The sequence below is a fragment of the Lactuca serriola genome, chromosome 8 (assembly GCF_051521515.1).
Source record: "Lactuca serriola cultivar US96UC23 chromosome 8, Lser_US96UC23_V15, whole genome shotgun sequence".
NCBI classification, from domain to species: Eukaryota; Viridiplantae; Streptophyta; class Magnoliopsida; order Asterales; family Asteraceae; genus Lactuca; species Lactuca serriola.
The window spans coordinates 50,037,733-50,063,030 of NC_136415.1; the positions used below are offsets into that span (position 1 = coordinate 50,037,733).

Consider the following 25,298-nt stretch of genomic DNA (forward strand, 5'->3'; position numbering starts at 1 on the left):
TTCACCTTTTCTTTGATTCTTAAAACATCAACATGTGACCTCGTCACATTATGCAATAAGAATCTCAGAATAGAAACTTAATAGAGTTAGACAATGGACTTTACCTGAAGTAGAGTGAAACCTATTGACTTTACCATCCTTAAGATGTTTCAGGTAAATTTAGCACCTTCGCAACCAATGTCTTTCCTTTGGCAACAGAATCATATGAACTCTTTGGAAACGGTACATGGGACTATCACAGACTTAACCTTTCTCTTTACCATTTGGTCAACCGAGTTGACTATGGCCGATCCCTTTCCATTGGGAAGAGAAAGTTTTTCCTGGACCTCCAATGTCACCATTTTCAATGTCCAAATAGGTTTGGAAAGTAGATCTTCCAATCCAATTTGCTTTACTAATGCTCCAAATCACTGCTGATTTAGCATCATCAAGCAAATAGGTAAGATCATTAAGGGTGTTGTCGCGACCTGTCATCAGGGAGTGACAGAAGAACCAAGTCAGCAGCCAGCTACCTCGAGACTTCGACACCCGACTCTCCCGACTTGTCAATATGTGGCTTAATCCCCAAGATCTAATCACATATAGACTTTTCTTGCCAATAGGGAGTGAGTGACTTAGAACTTATCAAGTCTTAAAACTTGTGGGGTAGGGAGATTTATTGGAGGAGGTGGATGAAGTGAAGTATGATTTCTAGTCCCACAAATGCCCAACAAAGGGATTGATCTTTCACCTTGATTTCCATTTGGGATATCATCTTCATTAGGAAGCTTGTTACTAAAGATTTGGGAAGACCATAGCTGTCTAAACTAGACATCTATAATGGGAGAAATTCAAGTTAGTTGATTTAAAGTCCTTAATATAACACCCAATATGAAATATTAAGGCTAGGACCCAACAACCTATTTATAACTGGAAGAGGGATGCCGTAATCCAAATTATAAAATAGTTGAAGGTAGGTAAATGACGATTTACCAATTTCCACCATGAAAACGAAATATTTTATTATTAGGTTTTATTAGTTTTGAAACTCCTAGATCTTTTGAGATACATTGAACTTTTCAATGACATGTTTGAATATCGATTGTGCCCTCTCAAATTTGTGACTAGGATGCCGAGGATCACAAACAAGGTGTGAATAACCATACAAATTGACTTGGTACCCTTAACAATATTACCTAATCGATGTGCCGGTTAACCACACATGCTCCACCGATCTATAATAAAGTCAAGTTACCCTTTGCCACTCTTACTAGTCCATGTTAGTGTGCCGGTTAACCACACACGCTCCACTAACGACTTGGTAAGGTACAAAGTGTAATTTTATGGGCTAGCACCTTTTCACATTTTCCTAAGTAACTAAGATTGGGAATTTATAAGTGTTTAGTTACTTAGTATTTTTCATTATACTTTTAATGAAGGGAGAATTATAGTCCATTCCTACCCGTTCGGCTAACGACCCTCCACCAGTCAAGGAAGCGGTGGGTGAGAGTGGACACCCATTAAACTGCCATTTTATAGGCAGTAACCTTATACCCCCCTTATAGACCGGCTTCGTGAATGAGGCCTACTAACGGTAAGATTGACTTCCTCTTATACATATCTATATAATTAAAATTATAATAATAGTATAAGGGTTGAATTTTAAACTTTTTTTAAAATTTCAATGTTCAATTTGGAATTAAAGTATACATGAGGAGTAACTTTTCAAATTCCAAAACTTGAGGGAAAGTTTTGAAACTATTTCAAGACTCTTTAAATCATAACTTATGAGTTTAATGGTTCATTAAAATGAAGACTCTTCATTTTAATGTAACCCCTTATTCTTTAAAAACACTTTAAAGAAGTGTCTCTTCAACATCCATAACTTGAGGACAAGTTATGGAGTCATTAAACTATTTAATGAAAAAAACTCTTACATTTTATGTAACCTACAAAACTTTTATGAGTTTTTAAGATTCATAAATATGACTTTTCACATAACTTGAAGACAAGTTACAAAAACATATTTTATGAACTTCTTTTAGACTAATATGGATTGAAAACAACTAAAACATAATTTTTTCATTATCAATCTAAACTAACTCATAAATCAAGGAAACATAAAATTCTTGAAAGTTCATAACTTGAGGACAAGTTATGAATTCCATACAATTTTCAACAAGATCATGAATTATATCAACAAACAATTTGCACACAATTCCTATGATCTAGCAAAACTCATAAGCATGATCATTCATAATCAACAATTTTCAAGAATAACATGAAGACATATAAACTTGAAACTTTTATTATAGCATTGAAATTGGTTTAACATAATCATTGCCACATTCAAAACAAGTTTTATAAGCCCAAAACAGTCAAATGTAATGATTCTAGACCAATTCCAGCACCAAAACTCGAAAATATACTGTCTGAGGGTCCAACTCGTCGAGTGCATGAACAAACTCGGCGAGTTGGATGCATTTTTCCTTGGACTCGTCGAGTCCCTTCATGGACTCGGCGAGTCTGCTGGGCAGACAACACCAAAAGTCCATTTTTAAGCAGTTTAAGCAAGTACAACAAGAAAACAAGCCTAGGCTCTAATAACACTGTTGGGTTTTGAGCAATATAACACTCATAAGTGTACATGCAACCCTAAATACCTTGCATCTATGTTTTCTCTATTATACATGCAAATATCAACTTTCCAAGGTATTTTTCTATTCTAGCATACAAAACTTTGAATAACACAAGTTAGAATAACATACCTTTTGTTGGTGCTTGTCTTCATGAAGCTTGAGTGCTTAGTGCCCCAAGTGTGACACCTCAAATGGTTCACACAACACCATAAGCACTTGGAATAACTTAGAGAGAAATTAGAACACTTCAAGAATCGGCTTGCCCTCCATGCATATCTTGGTGGCCGATTTCTCACATCAATAAGATGCTTATATAGTTGTTACAATTAGGGTAAACCCTAATTGTCATTGCTTTCCATTTCCTTGGATCCATGGGTTCAAATACACCATGGAGCATCCAATGGGTTTTAGCCCAACTTGATAATCCATGGAGCATTAGCCCACTATATAAGTATGGATGATTTACACAATCAACCCATATATTTAATTAGTCTTCTTTTGATCACTTAATTAATTCTAGATTAATTCTTGATCAATACTAATTAAATAATCTCTATTAATATATTAGAACTTATAATATATTAATAAACCTTAAGTGTTATTTCTCTCATTTTAGTCTATCCAAGTGCATGATGCCATGCAACCCAAATGGACCATGTCGGGTCGGGTCAAGTCTTACCAATTATAGTTATGGACTTAAACATTAATCCAACATTTTTGACCTTAGAAATAGTTTTATTTCACTTCATGTCCCCTGTTTTACAGAATATTACAATTCAGCCCCTTAAAAACTTCAATTTTCGCAATTTTGGGCTTGTTGGGCCGAAAAGCCCATATTTAGCCCAATAACTCAATTTTTGCATTTTAAGTCCTTTGTAAATTCTGATATTCAGAAAAATGATTATGAAAACTGTTTTGACTCTTTTGACCGTCAAGAAACCGTGACTTGGCAGTTTTTACCCCAAGTTTTGTACTTTTAACATTTTAAGCCCTAAAATGAGTTTTATGTTAAAGTATGTTCCTTATAACCTTATAAGCTATTTTTCTTGACTTGACTAGTGTAAAATAACTTATATTATGTTTGTTTCCTTTCTCATGTCATAGATCTAGAATTATCACCCCTTTTTGTCACATATTTATCATAAAAACACATAACATCACACACATACATGCATAAAATCACACATAGCATACACATACACATAGATCTACACATTTTCTTGTATTATCCCCCATAAAACATATGAAAACCAAAAATATAGGGGTATGAAGTGCACCTTGAGTTGTAATTTTGGTTTTGAAGAAGACTAGAAGAAGATTTCGATCCTAGCAAGTCTTCTTGGTAGATCTCAAACTTAGATGCTTCTAAGGTGCAAGATCACAAGATTGAATGGATTTAGAAGAGATTTTTGGATAAAATGAAGTAGCTAGATCATGGATCCAAACATAAACTTACCTTGGATGATGAGTTTTGTGGAATAATCTCTTAAAAGCCTCTTAGATCTCGAAAATTTGGAGAGGAATGGAGAGAGTTTCCTTGAGAGAATTTTGAGTGAAGTGTGTGTGTGTTTGGGTTCGGCCGAGAGAAAAAGAGAGAGGAAGAGAAGAGAGAGTGAGTGATGAGATGGTGCATGGAAATATGAGTTATATGCATGGAAAACCTCCATGTAAAAATGAGGTGGCAAGCATAAGTCAACTTCTTCCATCTTGGTGGGCTTGGGCCGAAAATGGAGTGGAAAGGAGAAGATTTTTGGGCTTTTAGCCCTTAATCCCATATAATAGTTAAGTTAGGTGATTTTTGGCCCAAATAAATAAAAGTATGATTTTTTATGACCTTATTAGGGCTAAATTAAATTTTTTTGGTCCAATAAGGTCCATTAAAGTTAATCTAGTTTATTTTGGGTTCATAAGGCCCAAAAATGTTAAGTTTCATGTATATGGGTCCAATTAGGGCCCATTTGAGAGTTCTAGGTTCAAGATAGTTAAATTGGAAGCATATTAGTCCATTAGGCCCAATAAGGAAATCCTAGTCCAAAGTGAACTCAAATTGGAATTTCAAAGGTTTCCAATTCTTTGTTGACCACTTGTAGGGCTAGAATGAAGTATTTGATGGAGTTTTGTTGTTATAGAATGAGCATCATGCATGCTTTCATGTTATTGATTCATAATTGTTATAAGTGTTGTGATTACAAGGCACCAAAATTCCTAGTTGTGACATCATCCCCCGTTAGAGGGAATTTCGTCCCGAAATTCTTTTGAAAGCTAGATTTGAGAATGCGAGAATAGATGAGGGTATTTCTGCTTCATTTGATCTTCGTGTTCCCATGTAAATTCTGGTCCGCGTCTTGCATTCCATCGAACTTTCACGATCGGAATGTGACTCTGCTTGGTACGCTTTACCTCTCGGTCCATGATTTCAACCGACTCTTCGATGAACAAAAGGTTTTCATTGATTTCGATTTCCTCTGATGGAATGACGAGAGTCTCGTCAGATAAGCACTTTTTCAAGTTGGAGATGTGGAACACAGGGTGTACACTGCTGAGCTCGGCGGGTAGTTGCAATCTATAAGCCACTGGACCGATTCAGGCAAGAATCTCGAAGGGTCCAATGTATCGAGGGTTCAGTTTGCCCCGTTTCCCAAAATGAATCACTCCTTTCCTAGGAGAGACTTTTAGTAATACCCTATCTCCGACTTCAAATTGCAAGGGTTTTCATCGTTTATCGGCGTAGCTCTTCTGTCTATCTCGTGATGATTGTAGTCGTGCTCTGGTCTGAATTATCTTCTCGGTCGTCTCACGTATGATTTCCGGTCCCGTTAGGGCGTTGTTTGGAGTTTTCCCTCCCGCTAGCTGGGTGTCTCCTACTTCAGCCCAACACAACGGTGATCTACACTTGCGCTCGTATAATGCTTCGAAAGGGGAAACATTGATACTCGAGTGATGACTGTTGTTATACGAGAACTCGATCAAAGGCAAGTGGGTATCCCATGATCTTCCAAAGTCTATTACACACGCTCGGAGCATATATTCCAGTGTTTGAATGGTTCGCTCGCTTTGACCATCCGTTTGTGGGTGGTAGGCAGTGCTCATATCGAGTTGTGTTCCCATAGCTTTCTGAAGCGATTGCGAAAAACGTGAAGTAAATCTACTATCTCTATCTGAGATGATTGATACTGGTACTCCATGGAGTCTCACGATTTCCTTGATGTAGATTCTTGTTAGGCGTTCCATCTTGTATGATTCTTTTATAGGTAGGAAATGGGCGGATTTCGTTAGTCTATCAACTATTAACCAGATCGTGTCCTAACCGTCCGACTACTTGGGTAGTTTGGTCACGAAATCCATGGTAATCCTTTCCCATTTCCACTCGGGAATTACTGGCTGTTGTAGTAATCCAGAGGGCTTCTAATATTCAACCTTTACTTTAGCACAAGTGAGGCACTTGCTCACGTAAGTGGCAATCTCTGCCTTCATATTTGGCCACCAATAATGTTGCTTAACATCCAAGTACATCTTGTCTGAACCCGGATGGATGGAGTATCGCGTCTTGTGAGCCTCTTTCATGACTACCTCTCTGAATCCCCCAAGTTTAGGGACCCATATGCGGTTCATGAGGTAGTATGCTCCATCTTCCTTCACCTCCAAGTTCTTCTCCATTCCACGCAACGCTTCACTTGTTTTGTTTTCCGCCTTCATGGCATCTAACTGATTCGTTCTGATTTGCGAGGTCAAGTGGGATTGGATGGTTATCGAGAGAGTTTTTACACGATGATTTGAGTATTCTTTCCGACTCAAGGCATCGGCTACTACGTTAGCCTTGCCCGGATGATACTTGATTTCGCACTCGTAGTCGTTTAGCAGTTCGACCCATCTTCGTTGTCTCATGTTTAGCTCCTTTTGATTCAAGATGTGCTGAAGACTCTTGTGGTCAGTGAAGATAGTGCACTTGGTACCGTACAAGTAGTGTCTCCAAATCTTCAGGGTGAAGACCACTGCTCCCAGTTCCAGGTCGTGGGTCGTATAATTCACTTCGTGTGTCTTTAGCTGTCGGGACGCATAAGCTATCACCTTTCCACGTAGCATGAGTACACAACCTAAACCCCGATTTGATGCATCACAGTAGACTATAAAGTCTTTTGTTCCTACGGGTAGTGATAGCACTGGCGCACTGCAGAGTGCTTGCTTCAGAGATCGAAACGCGGTTTCCTGCTTGTCCGTCCATACGAAGGGTACACCTTTTTGTGTAAGTGAGGTAAGTGGCTTGGCGGTCTTAGAGAAGTTCTGGACGAATCTTCTATAATAGCCTGCGAGACCCAAAAATTGGCAAATTTCTATGGGTGTTGTTGGGATTGCCCATCCTTCGATGGCTTTGACCTTAGAAGGATCCACATGTATTTCTTCCTGACTAACAACATGACCCAAAAAGTTCACGCTTCGAAGCCAAAACTCGCACTTGGAGAGTTTTGCGTATAACTTTTCGGCTCACAGGGTTTCCAGGATTTGTCGAAGGTGTTGGCCGTGTTCTTCTTCGCTTCGGGAATATACTAGGATATCATCGATGAAAACTATTACGAAATTATCAAGAAAAGGTCGGCAGATTCGATTCATTAGGTCCATGAATGCGGCAGGAGCATTCGTTAGACCAAAGGGCATTACGACGAATTCATAATGTCTGTAACGAGTTCGGAAGGCGGTTTTTGGAATACCTCCTCCCGGACCTTGAGTTGGTGGTATCCGGATCGCAGATCTATCTTTGAGAAGTAACTAGGTCCTTGGAGTTGGTCGAATAGGTCGTCAATTCGTGGAAGTGGATATCGGTTTTTTGACAGTAAGTTTGTTAAGTTCTCTGTAGTCGATACACATCCTGAATGTACCGTCTTTCTTCTTGACAAAGAGAACTGGAGCTCGCCAAGGTGAGAAACTGGGTCGGATGAATCCTTTATCCAAAAGCTCACTGAGTTGACTGGACAACTCTTGCATCTCCGGAGGAGCAAATCTGTAGGGCGATTTGGCGATAGGGGTAGCTCCTGGTACAAGGTCGATTCGAAACTCGACTTGTCTTTCTGGGGGTATCCCCGGAAGATCATCAGGAAAGACGTCTGGGAATTCACGAGCTACTGGAATGTCTTGAATTTTGACTCTTTCTTGGATTTGTCTACTATGTGAGCTAGGAACGTCAAGTCCTTCTTTCGTAGGTGCTTCTGCGCCTTAATGCACGAGATAAGACGAAGGTTCGTACTGGGTTTGTCTCCGTAAACAACTAGGGTTTCATGATTTGGGAGATGAAGGCGAACGACCTTCTCATGTCACATAATTACAGCATGGTGGGGGCTTAACCAATCCATGCCAATAATCACATCAAAACTCCTAACGGAAACAGGCATTAAGTTTATTTGAAAGACGTGGTGATTTAAGGTTAGGGTACATCCGATATAGATTTCCCCAGTGGATTCTGTCTTCCCATTAGCCATTTCCACCGTAAAGGTTTCATTAAGCTTCTGGGGTTTTTGATTTAACAGGTGTTTGAATTTATTGCTCACAAAACTCCGCTCTGCCCCGGTATCAAATAGGATGCATGCATAGGTGTGGTTTAGGGGAAACGTACCAGTAACAACAGTGGGATCCTGAACTGCTTCTCCCTGACCCATAACTAGCACCCTTCTTGTTCCTGTGTTCCCAGAGTTGTTGGCGTTGGGGCAATTCCGATGGATATGCCCTGTCTTTCCACATCCGTAGCATGTGGGGCTTGATCCCGTGTTACTGCTTCTATTTTTGGTGTTGTTGTTGTTGTTGTTGCGGTTGTTGTTGTTGTTGTTGTTGTTTCCTTGCGGTTGATTCTGGGGAGGATAGGTCCTGCAATACTTTGTAGTGTGACCCTTCCGATTGCAGTTGGTGCAATGCATTTCTCTGCATTCGTCGTTGTGGTGGTAGTTACACTTGTTGCACTTTGGGAGATTCCCAGAATACTGCCTAGGAGCACTTGGATTAGCTGAGACTGGAGCATGTACTGTGAAGGGTACTTGAGTGGTTGCAGCATTGACCGCCACCGTTTGTTGCTTCTTTGCTGATTCCGAGCCTTGTCGTCCTTTCCTCTTATTGTTCTTCCCTTTCTTGTTGTCATTCTCTTTCTTGCCCTCGATTTCCGCTGGCTTCTCGCCCTTTTTGTTGTTGTGGTCGTACAGCTTCTTGGCCAAGTCGAACGTTTCAGGTTTTGCAACGATCACATTTCCCTGAATTGGGGAGGTCAGTCCCAGATGAATCGTTCGATTTTCTTTCCTTCAGACGAAATCATGCCATGGCACAATAATGACAGCTCGCTAAACTTTGATATGTGTGCATCTATATCAGAATTTCGGACGGTGAGATCCCACAGCTCTTGCTCCATCTTCTGAATTTCGCCGCGAGGGCAGTACTCCTGCAGCTCCGTCCATGGCATCGAGTTGGCTACAGGGAGAGTCATGGCCTCTATATGCCCATTCCACTAGGTGAGAGCCTGGTCGACAAAGGTGCACGCGACAAACTTCACTTTCAATCCCTCGGGGCATTCACATATTTCGAACACTAATTCCACCTTCTCTATCCACCTTTTCAGGGCTATGACACCACCCGTGCCATTAAAGGTTCGCGGCTTGGCATTGGTGAAATCCTTGTAGGAGCATGTTTTGGTCGGTCCTTGATTTATCTCGTTGTTTGAACTTCCGGCCCCTTGTCCGTTGACTCCACCATTGTTCCCTTGGTGAATTTGTGCCATAGCTGCGGTAACCACATCAGACACAGTTGCTTGGAATGCAGTTGAGTCAACCTATGGAGGGGTTGGTCCAGGGTTACCGCGAGTGGGTCGTCGAGGCATCTTTCTGTCATGGAACGGAAAGATGTTGAGTGTTTGTGCTTTTGTGAGGTTGTGATCCTATAAACTAGGTGTGTGGCGCGAACTTAAGTAATTCCACAATTTAGCATACAATCATGGATATATAACACATAGTAGATTACGACATCATAGTGGAACACATAAAACCTTTCATTAATATTATCCGCATTTTTCGATACATGAAAATTTTGCTCGAAAGAGCAATACATAAGTGATGCAAATTCGGCAGCATAACGGCTCTATGAGTAGTGTAATCACTTAAACATAGAGTCGGGGGTACATAGCATAGATCCTAGTAACATAGTACTAAAGACGGGTATGACTAGTCCTAGTCATGCTGAGTTCTATATAGCAGGTAGTAGAGCAGGTCCTATTAGTAAGGATGACGACGACACTCAATCGTCGAGGTGACGCACCAGAAGTTCAGCTAGTTCATTCGCCTCTTGGGTGATTACCTCTACTTTTCACTCGACTCGTGCAGCCCTTGCCTTGGCCATAATGAGTTGAAGCTTCAGGCTGATAACTGCCTCCTCGAGAGCGCGTAAGTAGTCTGTACCCACCCCTTGAAATATGCGGAAATTTGACGGGGCTTCCAACTGGTGAGGTTCACTACACGCGTCCTCTACGCCCTTTTCCTCGTTTGGCTCCTGGTCCAACTCATCATAATCAAAATCAACCATCACGTATTCGTCCTGTTCCTCTTCAGGTGCAATGTCGTGTGCCTTTCCTTGATCTACCTCTGGCTCATCCTTGACCCTCCCGTGGGCTACTAGGACTTGATGAAACTGAAGGCCCTGGTGTTCTCCTTCCATGTCGACTGAGAAGAGGCATGGGATTAACTATCGTTACTCCTATGACGCTTCTATTATTGTATAGATTAAGTTGTTCTCTTTTTGGTGCTAAAGGAGTATGCTTTTAGGTTCCCTAGCCATCACGATCTCCTCGGGACATGTGATAGTTATACCTTGGAGGAATGTAGTTGATCAGGCTACATCCACTCCTTGATACGACTATGAACAGTCCTGGCTTAACCGAGATGCTAGCATTATCTTGTTTGGTTTGGTTTTATGTTTTGTTTCCTAATTCAAGCAAGCAAAGATGTTTTATAGTTGTGTTTTTATTTGTTTTGTTTTGTTCAAAGTTGGGTTAGTCCCTTTTTGGTTTATAGTTGCAAATCAATGTGTGGTTAGATATGCTAGTTCACTATAAACAATGCTCTGATACCAACCTGTCACACCCCCGAACCAGACGGCGGAACCGTCTGAGGGCTCGCGTGACTTTAATTGAATACCATCACAGTGAATATACATGAATCATAACATAAACGTCACCATGCATCAATATATTACAACTGGAATTGTTCACATCAAGTACATTGTTTTAACATTACACATTCATAACATAAATAGTTGAGTGTTTTTAACAACATAACATCTAACATTACTTAATACTACTCTTCCGCTTACCTGTTACCTGAGAATACAAGTTATTTTGGAAAAACGTCAACATATGAAATGTTGGTGAGTCCATAAGCAATGTTGTGGTAAAATGATTTGTGTATTTTATAAAACCCAGAAAATCCGATATTTTCTTAAAAGACTTTTGTTTATCAAAGTGTGAAGATCCATAAGTTGATGCATGAATGATTTTAAAAGCGCACACACACACACACACATATATATATATATATATACATATATATATATATATATATATATATATATATATATATATATATATATAGGGTTAGGTTATTTTGTTTTCACTATCTATATATTGTGTGCATGTATGATTGATTATGAACCAATCATTTTAGTTATTTTAAGAATGTAATTTATGCATATTACATGTTGAAGATATAATGGATATTAATTACATCTTCAACATTTAATATCCATTAATTACTTTCTTAAAATAACTAAAATGATTGGTCCAAAATCAATCATACATGCACACAATAGATAGTGAAAACATTTGAACCTAACTCTCTCTCTCTCTCTCTCTCTATATATATATATATATATATATATATATATATCTACGAAGGGTATTTTGTAATATTGTTATAAAGTTTCGAACGAGTAGTATTGAATTCCCTGGAAAACCCGATGTTTCCCGATGCTGAAATGTATTTGTGATTACTGATTTTTGTATTGTCTTAACGAATGAATATTGAATTAACCCGTATTGTATATCGTCCTAAGTATGTCTACTTTAATTTCGTGTAAGCCTTAACAAATGAAGAGAAGGGGAGTATTATGTCCCACTACTATCGTAAGTTCCATAGGCTGTCGTGGATGCGAAAGACACGATGGTCCAACTCGCATTTGATTACTGTGACCTTACTAGCTTTTCTAGCGGGACACTTTGGCCTACTAGCACACAAAGCTATTGAAAGTCCTTTTATAAAATATTGGGTCATTGGAGGCCTAATAATATATAAGCGTTATCCCTTTGGGCCCAAAGATCATGTTGGTGGGCTTGCAAGGCCCAACAAGCATAATTTGAAACTCATAAGCCCAAAGTTTGTAGGTTTTACTCATTGTAGTTGTCACGTATCTATTGAAGTGTTTTGATTTAACGTTTGTTGTTTTGTATTGATTCGAGACCGAATCAATTCGTTTATAACGATATTTGGTATTGAAGGTGTATTTGTTTTTCGTTTTGTCGCTAGCCGGATATCTTGTATTCTGTCTTAATGAATTAATTTGTTTAGAAGTATGACTTTGACCCTTTTCACTACCTTTCTTTTATAAAAATAACACTTTTAGTCCTTTATATAAAATAATTTCATTTTTAGTATTTAAGAACATTTTCTTGACATTTTTGTATCATAAACTTGTTGAAAAGACATTTTTAACCCAAATTATATTTAGTAAAAACTTTTAACCCTTCCAGAATGGTATTTCTCGGTTAGAACCCCAAAATTTGCAATTTTTACAGTTTTGGCCCAAAATACAAAAGTTTACATTTTGATCCTTTTTGGAGTTTAAAAGCATTTTTGACCTTAGAAATAGTTTTATTTCACTTCATGTCCCCTGTTTTACAGAATATTACAATTCAGCCCCATAAAAACTTCAATTTTCGCAATTTTGGGCTTGTTGGGCCGAAAAGCCCATATTTAGCCCAATAACTCAAATTTTTGCATTTTAAGTCCTTTGTAAATTCTAATATTCAGAAAAATGATTATGAAAACTGTTTTGACTCTTTTGACCCTCAAGAAACCGTGACTTGGCAGTTTTTACCCCACGTTTTGTATTTTTAACATTTTAAGCCCTAAAATGAGTTTTATGTTAAAGTATGTTCCTTATAACCTTATAAGCTATTTTTCTTGACTTGACTAGTGTAAAATAACTTAGATTATGTTTGTTTCCTTTCTCATGTCATAAATCTAGAATTATCACCCCTTTTTGTCACATATTTATCATAAAAAACATAACATCACACACATACATGCATAAAATCACACATAACATACACATACACATAGATCTACACATTTTCTTGTATTCTCCCCTATAAAACATATGAAAACCGAAAATAGAGGGGTATGAAGCTCACCTTGAGTTGTAGTTTTGGTTTTGAAGAAGACTAGAAGAAGATTTTGATCCTAGCAAGTCTTCTTGGTAGATCTTAAACTTAGATGCTTCTAAGGTGCAAGATCACAAGATTGAATGGATTTAGAAGAGATTTTTGGATAAAATGAAGTAGCTAGATCATGGATCCAAACATAAACTTACCTTGGATGATGAGTTTTGTGGAATAATCTCTTGAAAGCCTCTTAGATCTCGAAAATTTGGAAAGGAATGGAGAGAGTTTCCTTGAGAGAATTTTGAGTGAAGTGTGTGTGTGTGTGGGTGGGTTCGTCCGAGAGCAAAAGAGAGAGGAAGAGAAGAGAGAGTGAGTGATGAGATGGTGCATGGAAATATGAGTTATATGCATGGAAAACTCCATGTAAAAATGAGGTGGCAAGCATAAGTCAACTTCTCCCATCTTGGTGGGCTTGGGCCGAAAATGGAGAGGGAAGGAGAAGATTTTTGGGCTTTTAGCCCTTAAGCCCATATAATAGTTAAGTTAGGTGATTTTTGGCCCAAATAAATAAAAGTATGATTTTTTATGACCTTATTAGTGCTAAATTAAATTTGTTTTGGTCCAATAAGGTCCATTAAAGTTAATCTAGTTTATTTTGGGTTCATAAGGCCCAAAAAAGTTAAGTTTCATGTATATGGGTCCAATTAGGGCCCATTTGAGAGTTCTAGGTTCAAGATAGTTAAATTGGAAGCATATTAGTCCATTAGGCTCAATAAGGAAATCCTAGTCCAAAGTGAACTCAAATTGGAATTTCAAAGGTTTCCAATTCTTTGTTGACCACTTGTAGGGCTAGAATGAAGTATTTGATGGAGTTTTGTTGTTATAGAATGAGCATCATGCATGCTTTCATGTTATTGATTCATAATTGTTATAAGTGTTGTGATTACAAGGCACTAAAATTCCTAGTTGTGACAATTAGCCACCTGGTTTTATTAAAGTCTCATTATTTTATCTTAATTTACGAATAAGTCTCAAACTAAAATTTGGTGATGATTTTACCAATTTTCTCCCTGTAACATATATTTTATTGGTGTTATTGCTGACCTTGACGCCTAATCAATAAATGAGCTGATGAGATGGATATGTTGGGTTATATAATATTATGTTTACCATAAAACTTGATATTCTGATGCATTATATATATTTTGGAATATAAAATGTATCCAACAAACACAACAATAATTTCATAAACTAGCAACAACTTCGTCATTTTTACATTTATAAGAAAATTTTAAATTGTCTATATAATCTTATGTAACCCGATATATCCATCTATCAAACATCAGCTCATTTCCTGTTGTTTTTTTTTCCTGGAAATACACATTTTATTTGTTTCATTGTTGACCTACATACATAGTCATAAACGAGTCGATGAGATTAATATCAAATTTTATAGTATATGTAGCATTATATAATTCATCGTATCCATCTTATTAGCTAATTTAATGACTATGTGTCAATGTCAACAATGAAACATATAAAATGTATATTACATATAGAAAATGGATAAATCATCACTAAATTTTAGTTTGGGACTTATTCATAAATTAGGGTAAAATAATGAGACTTTAATGAAAACATCTAAGTAATGAAACCTGTAAACCGGGAAAAGGGAGTCAAATCGTCATTTTTACCAGTAATTTATGTTTTTTCGTAAACAAATTTAAGTTTGAGATTTTTTCATAAATCAAGGTAAAATATTATGAATTTTCTAAAGATTTCCCTTTTGAAAAAAGCTAGAAATTTTACTAAAAAGTTACTGTTTATCGAACATGTTTTAAACTTGACTTTTTAAAAAGTCAATCAGGCTAAAAGGGTGTGGTGTATTTTTAATCAATGGTAAAACGGTATCACCTAGACATCACATCAACTTTTATATTTTTTATAAATTTTACCTGTGAACTTGGATGTGGTAATGGTTTTTACTTATAAACTTTTTGTTAATTTCAATAATAAAAAAAGAATTTTTTAATAAAAACCATACTAAAATTAAAATTTACATTTTAGAAATCCTACAAATAAAAAATAACATGAAATTAAAAATTACATTAAAAAAACATTAAGTAAAAATTTAAAAAAATCTAGAAAAAAACATAACATTGAAATTTTATTTTCTTTTTAAATTATATTTTCGCAAATCAACGTCTTCACCATTTTAGCTGCCTCCTGATCTTTGGGGTCGTATGTCTCATATCTTGCATCAACAACGAATATTATGTGAGTCAGACGGTTTCAGTCATATGTTTATCTTAAGTTGTATTCAATTGTGTCATTTGTGTCATCATTTCCTCCGATCTAGTTAACCGTTCGGTTTCGACCGACGATTTTGAAGATGTCGTTTAGCTTTTGTTTTTTCCCTTCTCATGGGAGGAGGAGGTGGGCGTATTTCTTCGATGTCATTGTTATCATCATTAAGATTAACGCCTATGTAACCATCCGATGAGACTTGTTGTGAGCTCGAATATGAAGGTGTTCAGCTTCTTTTTGGCTAATTAGCAATGTCTTTGTGTGTTGCAAGTTCCCTCCACCTAATGCTTCTTTTGACAATTTTCCACACATTAATAAACTTAAAAGGCTTTAGCATGTCATATTGAAATGTCGCGTGCGTTTTTTTCAACAAACTTGCTTCATTTTTTCCACTAGCCCATTGTTTTTCAAAGTTTGTGTAAATTTTGTTCCAATACGTTACGATTTTGTTTACAATATTCAATTTCGATTTATATTGGTCGAATGTCTGGTAATATGGATCTCTACCCATTCCTTTACAAAATCGATTCGTAAATATGTAACCAAAATTGATCACGTGATTGACTATTTCCCATGCCGCTATCTTCGGATATGTCAACTCATGTCTTTGTTAATTTTGTATCTTCTTTTTGAGTCCATCTTCTCGGATGGGCTTTCCTTTTTTTTTTTTTTGAGGTTGGTCTTCGGGTTCGGAATCACAAATATTTTCGATAGAGGGAGTGAAAGATGGTTGTGATTGAAAATGGACTTGGGTTTAGGATGTTTATGTTTGTGGTTGGATTGGAATTGAAAATGTTGTGGCATTTGAAATTGTGAATAATAGCTAGGAACATCATCCATTTATAGTCAGTAAGGTGGTGGTGTTGTCAGATCATAACCGAAAGTGTGAATAAGTTCAAAGCATTCTGTTTGCAAGAGTTTGGATTGTTAGAATACATTTTGATTAAAAGGGTGTGTAAATTTGTAATGGGTTGGAAGAATGGTATGTATATATAATGATAAATTTGTTTAAAAAAAACAGAAAATAAAAAACAACTGTTGGTAATATTCACATTTCATCCCAACGGTCACAAAGAGGCATGTTTTCAAAATTTTACCCCGGTGGAGTACTACCGTCTGTACTTATAGCAGCGGTGAAAATGAATGTACAACGGTTAAATAGGACACATAGGCTTACCACGGGTAAGGTCTTTACAATGTCATCCAACCTAAGTTGTATTTGGTCTCCTATTCATCAAGTTTTACCATAATCCACCTCAATATCCTGATTTATGTTATTTCAATTTTTCTCATGGTCCTTTAAAAAAAAACTGGTAGTTCTTTAAATGACGGGAAATAATTTGTACCCAACAGTTTTTTGTCATACCCAACAATATGTGCATTATAAAGTTGTATAATATAACATTTTAAAACACCAATTGTTGTGTATGGAGAAAAATTGTTGTGTACAAATCATCTCTATTAAATAAACCCCGGGAGCCTATGACTCAAATTAGATATATACATTACTTATGCATTTCGCGTATTACATGACATATGGGTTGATAACTAGTCGATGTTCATTACAAAGAGTTGTTTCATTGTTGGACCATTTGAGTATCACGATCCTACAATCATTACGGAAAAGTGGTGTTAATTTTTGTTTAATGGAATACCAAGCGTTAATATAATTCTTGGAAAAAAAATTGTTGAAGAAGTTTTGTGAGCTATTTACCATTGTATTCCAAGAAAATATGGCATCAATCTTGGTTGAGCTTAATACTATTAAAGTGGAAAACATTTCATTTTTTTTTTCAAATATTTATTTTTTCCTTAGTATTTTTATTTTTTGTTGATAATAATATGTCATTCGTTCATCACAATATCATTTTCATTTGACCATTCTAGTCTTCTATTTTTATCAGTCTTCTATTCTTCAAAGGTATGTTTTTTCTTTTAAATAAGGTTAATAACAATCTTATGTGGCAAAATTAATAAATTATAAAAGTAGCAAACGACTATGGATCTAAATAAAGATTTAAAAAGAGCACTATTATAAGACATGTACTCAACAAACACACGAGATAATTACAGCTAAGACAATTCCTCAAGCAACTACTTTGTATGAGCATGAATGACAGAATGAAGCCGTTTTTATATGTGTTTCTCTTAAATGATATAAATTATTAAAAAAAATTATGCTTGTCATCTTTCTTACAAACCTTAATTAATATTTTACGATGACATTATGTCATTTACAAAAACGCAATTGTTTGATTCATTGCGATTTGCGAAGTTTAAAATTTGTGGTTTTTGTAATAGATATTTTGTAATCATTAAGTCATTAATAAATTATCTTTCCTTAAATATGTTAGTATCTATGTATTACCATTGAATGAAATAAATACACATATATGCAGTATAAATATCAATCTGACCGCATAGCGCAGTGGATTAGCGCGTCTGACTTCGGATCAGAAGGTCGTGGGTTCGACTCCCACTGTGGTCGACATTTTTTGATTCATGAAGCTTTTCCATTTTTTTACGTTTTGAAAACTTATAAATAGTTTTATTTTATTTGATTTCGTCCACCATAAGCCAAATTAAAATAGGTGTGATTTATTTCAACTTGCAACTTACGACGAAATGTTGCTTATTTGTAATTTATCTTAAAATCAAAACTGTTTATTTATTATGAAAATATATAAGAAATAAAACAAGGATAATTAATATATACGACACGACCAATTAAATATTATAATGGTCAAAGGAGATTTGACCGCACACAACCCAAAGTCCCAAACACATAAACAAATATGAAATAGTTAAAAAGCCCCATATTTTACTGTCCCGGGTTTTCGGATAAACCCGACCGAAGTCACGTGACTTGACACCAACGAACATGGCCCTGTCATACGTGTTATGGGACCAAACATGGCACTTATCTTACGTGTCAAAAATTTATTTGTTGTTACTTCTTTTCTTATATCAAACTTTTGCTTTTCAGATCTTTAAATGTCTTCTCAAGGTTGGGTAAGGTCATTTTATCATATACCTATTTTATATAAAAGGTGTAAACTTAGATTATTTATATTATCTCAATGTTTTGTTAGAAGTTACAAGTTCGGGTTTTATGTTTGATTGTTAGGCTTTGAGGTATACTATCATTATCAAGTCATCTTAGCATTAATTATTATTATTATTATTAAAAATAAAAGTTTAATATAAAGTTAAAATGACATAATCAATTGGATACTTGATATCAGTAATTTAAGTTTCAATTATAAAAGATTTGAAACATGGAGGAAATAAGTGACCCGTAAAACATTTATTTTAAAATTTAATAGAATGATATCTTACAGCCATTAGACCAACTCCAACCAATCACTAAGACACAATTATAAAGGCCGATAAAGTGGTATGATCATTCCAATCAACCTTTAAAAAACATCATTTTAATGTTTGGGATAGCTTCACACACCAAATATGAAGTCCAAACTACTTAGCCTCTAAAAATCACCAACTTTAGTGATTGGTTGGAATGCAAAAACTATTTTAATGTTAACAAATTACAAATTTAGTGATTTATGGTTGGAGTTGTTCTTAATAAATTGTGGATTTTAAATATATGAAAATGAAAAGTTGAAAAAAAAAATAATTCAAAATATTGTAGAAAATAACATATGTCAAATTCGATAAAAACATAACATTTTGACAAAAACAATTTTATTTTATTAAGTTGGATTATTTGAGGTATATAGCATAAAACTTCTTATTATTATTAAACAAAATTTCACAATTGGTCCCTGTGGTTTATAAAATATCGCACTTTGAGAACTTCCTAGTAAAAAGTCACATGAATGGTCCTTAAGGTTTCAATTCATTGCGCAATTGGTCCTTGACCATAACCCCGTCACTTTTGTATCGTTAGTGCAGGAGTCAAGGTTGTAAAAATCGTTTGACGGTAGCTCGACGGTCGACTGGTGTTAAGGGATTAATCGGTCTTTGCGATGATTAATCGGGGACCATAGACTATTAATAAAATATTAAAATTAATTAAATATTAATATATCTTAAGAAAAAACAAGTACTTCAAAATTAGAAAATAAGAAAAATTGTAATTTGGAAATTTGGAAATACGAAAATATGAACATTTTGGTATAATATTTGAAATTTTGATAATTTTGAAGTAAAAAAAATAAAGTTGGTTTTTTGAATTTTTTAAAAATTTTTTGACCTTTTTTTGACTTTTTTTTTTTTACTTTTGTTGACCGATTAATCCCGCCAAACCCGATTAATCCTAAATTTCCGATTAATGCCCTCATCCTCGACGGTTGGAGAACGCCAAACGATTAATCCACGATTAATCGCCGATTAATCCCGATTTCTGCAACCATGGCAGGGGTAATTTTGTCTTTTCACCCTGCAGTCATTGTAATAATCCTTCATTATGCACATTATACGCATGATCTCTGCAATTAAGTACAAAGATCATCATCCCCAGCTACGCATTATACTTTCGCATTCATCATCGTCTCCAACACAACGCAAGGCAAGGATCATCTTCCAGTTCGATTGAAAATGATAATGGTGTTAACGTTATGGTCAGTTCATTCCAAACACATGAAAGCATCAAACTATGATTTGGAAAGGATATATCGTAAGTGACTTACTAAAGTGATCATAGATTTTGTCGATTTGAAATTACACCCAAATAGTTGAATATTTTTTGTTATTCTTTATTTTAGAGGGAATAAGCAACTAATTCACACTGAAAATCCATCACGGTGGGATATTCATAAAAATCTTTGGGAGAAGGTATGTAGATGGAACAATAGACTATGTTGACTTCGTAGATATTGACATTTTCTCTGTGCATGAGTTGGATACAATGGTTCGTGAAATAGGGTACGTAGAAGGGCAAACTTTGTATTATCATTTTCTTATTCCAGAAGTAGAGTTAGACTTTGGTCTCTTACCTCTGGGGAATGATGGGGATATGCATGTATTGTCAAATTATGTGGAAAAAAATAACCTTTTCAGTATCTAGATAGAGCATGGCCATACAAGGGTTAACAGTTATTTTTTGTCCCCCACAAAGGTTATTATTGAGGAGTTGGTTAATGATGTGTCCCCTGAACTAGATAGGAACCAAAAAAAGGGAAAAGTTGTTGGATCTTCTAGGAAAAAATTAAAGGGTAATGAGCCAGTCATGAATGATGATCCAATCATGACTGATGAGCCAGTCATGAATGATGAGCCGATCATAGATAATGAACCGGTTATAGATGATGAATACGATTGTGAGGATAGTGCAGATGAAAGTGAATTTCATAGTCAGCATGATGAAAAAAAAAGTGTTTGATGAGGAACCTTAGATATATGATGTGGAGGTGAACATGATCAACTTCTGTAGTGTACTTGATGAAGACATTGAGTTGGGGCAACCTGATCCGACAAACAATAATACAGAGGAACATGAAGACATTCAAGATGAACCTTTAGAAGTCTTAGATAATGATATGTTTGAGCCATTCTAAAACCAATTGCTTGTTCATTTGGTAAGGTTCACACTAAATCTTTTAAGATTGGTCAGACATTCAAGGAAAAGGAAAAGATCAGATAAGTTATTGCCAACTACTCTGTAAAAGAAAGGAGGGATCTACATTATGTAAAGAATAACAAGACAAGAGTTAGGGTAAAGTGTAGGGGTTTTGTCCTTGAATTGGTTGGTGACAGTAATAAAGGTAGGGGCAATTTAGTACTTTCCAAAAAAAACAACATGTCCATGGGTTCTTTTGATATCTAGGGCTGATGAATAAAAAGTTTGGATTGCTAAAACATACGAAGATTTCCATTCTTGTTTGCAAACAAGGACAGTGAGGGCTTGTTCATCTAAGTTTCTAGCTAACAACATATTGCATTAAGTTGAAAGTAACCCCACAAGATCCCTACAAGTGCTTTACAGGATGACTTAGTACAGAGGTATTCACTTTCAATATCAAAGATGAAAGTATTTCGGGCAAAAGCTAAGGAAAAACAATTTGTTTATGGTGATTATGAAAAACAGTATGGTATTTTGAGAGAATATGCCATGGAATTGCAGTAAAAGAATCTAGGAACAACTGTGAAGATAGATGTAGAAATTGAACCCAACTTGTGTTCTGAAACAAGGATCTTCAAACATGTATATATACACACACACACACACACACATATATATATATATGTATATATATATATATATATATATATATATATATATATATATATATATATATGCTTAGGTCCATTGAAGGATGGATTTAAAAAAGGTTTGAGGGATTTTCTTGGATTTGATGGTATGCTTTTGAAGGGTCCTTTTCCTGGACAGATCCTCACTGCAGTTGGGCTTGATTCGAACAATGACATTTACCCAGTTGCATATGCCATTGTAGAAATTGAAAATATTAACTCTTGGACATGGTTTTTGGAACACTTTGGTGATGACTTAGATTTGAATTCTTCATCTAACTTCACTTTCATTTCAAATCGACAAAAGGTACCCTCTAACTTCAACAACCTTTATTTTTTTAAATTTCATTTACTAACTTATTTTAATTGTTTTCACAGGGAATTTTGGCTGCAATAAAGAAACTATTTCCATCAGCTGAACAAAGGTTCTGTTTAAGACATGTGTATGACAAAATGAAATTGAAATACAAAGGAGATGAATTGAGGGAAGCAGTATGGTGTTGTGGAAAAGTATATAGAATACCAAAATTTAATAGGGCTATGGAGAAAGTGAAAAATCCTAACCCAGAAGCACATGAGTGGTTAAGTGAAATTCCTGCAAAACACTGGGCAAGATCCCATTTCTCTGGTAAGTATCATACTCTTTTCACTAACATATTTCATAACTATGTTCACTAATTAATTGTTTGGTTCTATACATAGGAAGGGCATTGACCGATAGTTTGACAAATAACTTGTGTGAGGTATTTAAATCCAAGTTAAATGACGCTAGGGACAAGCCTATAATCACTTTTTTGGAATTTATTAAAGAATACCTCACAAAGAGAATAGTAAATGTCCATAAAGTGCTAGACAAATGCAAAGGTTCTCTAAGTACAAATGCAACAACAATCTTAGAAAACAATAAGACAGAGGCAAATAAGATAAGCGTTATATTCAGTGGGGCTAATAAATATCAAGTGATTGGTCTATGGATAGAGCAATCTGTTGTGAACTTGAAAGAGAGGAGTTGCACTTGCATGAAATGGGACATTACAAGTATTCCATGCCAACATGCTATGGCTGCAATGTATGATAAGATGCAAAATGGGTCCGAATGTGGAGATCCTGAGTCTTGGGTGAGCAAATGTTATTGGCTTAGTACATGGAATGCTATGTACCAACACACAATTGACCCAATAAATGGAAGGATCATGTGGCCTAGATCTGATTGTCCAACAACCCTTCTCCCACCCAAACATCACAAACAAGTTTGTTGTTATACATGTTTTGCATAATTTAATTTGAAACTATTTACTAAACTTGTTGCTATGTAACCTTATAAATTTGTTTATAGGTTGGCATGCCAAAGAAAAAAAGGAAGATGGAAGCTGATGAGCCAACTCAAAGTACCGGTTTAAGTAGGAAATACTTAACAGTCATGTAACGACCCGTCCCCGGTATGATGATTCCATAGTATTTAATTAGAAGTTTGCAAGAGGGACTCGGCGAGTTCATAGCCTGACTCGCCGAGTAGGGACGGGATTTCGAGCACGTGTTAGTCGGCGACTCGGCGAGTCCATATTCGGGACTCGGCGAGTCTGCCTGCCTAGGAGAAACCCTAAATCCCCGGGTTGCTCACTATTTAATCCACCTTATAGCCCCCAATCTCGCCTCCTTCACCCTCAGAAATCTGTGAGAAAACCCTAATCCATCCTTGAGTGATCTAAGTGTTCTTGTGTTAAATTTTGAAGGCTTGAAGAAGGAGAAAAAGAAAGGAGCAAGGAGAAGAGGTATAGAGCAAAGATCCAAGGGCAAATCAGAGTTCTTTGAGGTATTCTTCGGATTCCCTCCTGTTTTATGCTTTTAACCTCTATTATAACTCTTCTAGATCTAGTTTGATGCTTCTCTCAAGCCTTATGATTGTATGGATGCCCTATTATGTCGAGATATCCTTAGATCTGTTCATTTAGGAGTTGTAGAGCCCAGATCTATTGCCTTTTTGAAGTTATCTTGCATGAAAACCCTAGATCTAGCCTTTATTATGCTTTTTGAGCCATTTTAGCTTCATGGATGCATATGGGCACGTAAAGATAGAATCTTTACGTGCTAATCGAGTTAAGGGAGTCCAGATCTATTAGTTTTATACACTGGATTCAAGCAGAATCGAGTTTTGAGTTGTTGCATGCAAGCGACTCGGCGAGTCGGAAGAACGACTCAGCGAGTCGAGTCGCGAGTCCCCGTTTTTCCCCTTTTGAGTGATGACGAGTGGAAGCCTGTGAGTAGTAGAGTGGACTCAGTGAGTCGGAGAGCAGACTCAGTAATGGAGGGACTCGGCGAGTTGTTCATACAACTCGGCGAGTCCAAGGCAATCTTCTTAAGCTCAAGAACAACTCGTCGAGTTGTTCATATGACTCGGCGAGTCGGATGAAGATTGTCTGAGTTCTTGGATAGAGAGAGTACTCGTCGAGTCGATGCCATACTCGACGAGTAGCCACGAGTGGGGTTGTGAAATGAGATTAGAGACTCGGCGAGTTGGTGGCCCAACTCGGCGAGTCAGGTCAACTGTGGGTTGACTTTGACCGGGAGAGTTGACTTTGACCAAGGGTAAAAGAGTCATTTTACCCCAGTGCAGTGTTTAGTATTTGATTGAGTGTGTTTATGGCCTTGTAGCCGGGGAGATACCGGAGCAGCAACAGTTAGCTTCCAGAGCCATTCACACAGCAGCCAGTTCACGAGGTGAGTTTCCTTCCAGTAGTAACGGGTCTAAGGCCACAATGCCAGCCCGTTTAGCTAGCAGTCAGCTTCGAACCTCGATCCGATGTAGTAGTTAGTATGCTTGATGCCTTCGTGGTTCAGACAGGATATGTGTTTATGCCAGTTGATATGTTTATGCTATGTTCAGTCAGCTTCGGACTTCGGTCCGATGTAGGGGACAGAGGTCCAGTCAGCTTCGGACTCCGGTCCGATGTAGGGGACGTAGGTCCTAGTCAGCTTCGGACTTCGGTCCGATGTCTCAGTCAGCTTCGGACTTCGGTCCGATGTCCTAGTCAGCTTCGGACTCGGTTCGATGTAGGGGATGAAGATCCCAGTCAGCTTCGGACTTCGGTCCGATGTTCCAGTCAGCTTCGGACTTCGGTCCGATGTAGGGGGCAAGGCCCCGGTTAGCCGGACATCGGTCCGATGCAGTGGGCAAGGCCCAGTATGTTCTTTATATGTTTGTGTGGTATGTGGTAGTTTGGGGGAGCTCACTAAGCTTCGTGCTTACAGTTTCAGTTTTGGTTTCAGGTACTTCCGCAAGCAGAGGGAAGGGCTCGGGATGATGGCATCGCACACACCACAGCCACAGTTTTTATCCTGGGAGTTGATCAGTTATCTTATATATGTTTTGATACAGTCATGACATCGTTTTCTTATTTGTATTTTAGTATGGTTTTGAGATTTGCAACGCATGGTTTTATTATGATATACTCCGTTTTATGATTATGGTTATATTAAAAATGAAATTTTCGGGCCGTATTTTTGGGTCGTTTCAAGTCACTTGCGGCAAATGCCACAACAAAGGTCACAATGCAAAGACATGCAATGGGCAGGGAGGTCCGAGTGAAGCTGGAAAGGGGAGTGGACAGAAGAAGGGGAAATATGTTCTAGTTTAGTTTGTAGCTTTAAGTATGCTTTTGCTATTATGTCTAAGTAAAGTTAGAACACATTTACTAGGTTTGGTTATGGTATGTTTGTAGAAACAATTACTTTTAATAGTTATTTTAGGTATTGTATGTTTG

The 25,298-nt window shown here is 36.7% G+C and overlaps 1 protein-coding gene and 1 non-coding gene across 2 annotated transcripts; both read left to right on the forward strand.

Annotated features, from left to right (window-relative positions):
• The first annotated feature begins 17,738 nt into the window (after window positions 1-17,738).
• On the forward strand, window positions 17,739-17,812 carry TRNAR-UCG (transfer RNA arginine (anticodon UCG)). Its single transcript has one exon. It is a non-coding gene; the product is annotated as a tRNA-Arg (tRNA).
• Window positions 17,813-20,702: 2,890 nt separating this feature from the next.
• Window positions 20,703-22,963, forward strand: LOC145066886 (uncharacterized). Its single transcript, XM_079014135.1, has 5 exons — window positions 20,703-20,810; window positions 21,659-21,844; window positions 21,916-22,165; window positions 22,240-22,655; window positions 22,874-22,963. The coding sequence occupies exons 1-5, from the start codon at window positions 20,703-20,705 to the stop codon at window positions 22,961-22,963; spliced, it is 1,050 nt and encodes a 349-aa protein (XP_078870261.1).
• Window positions 22,964-25,298: the final 2,335 nt, after the last annotated feature.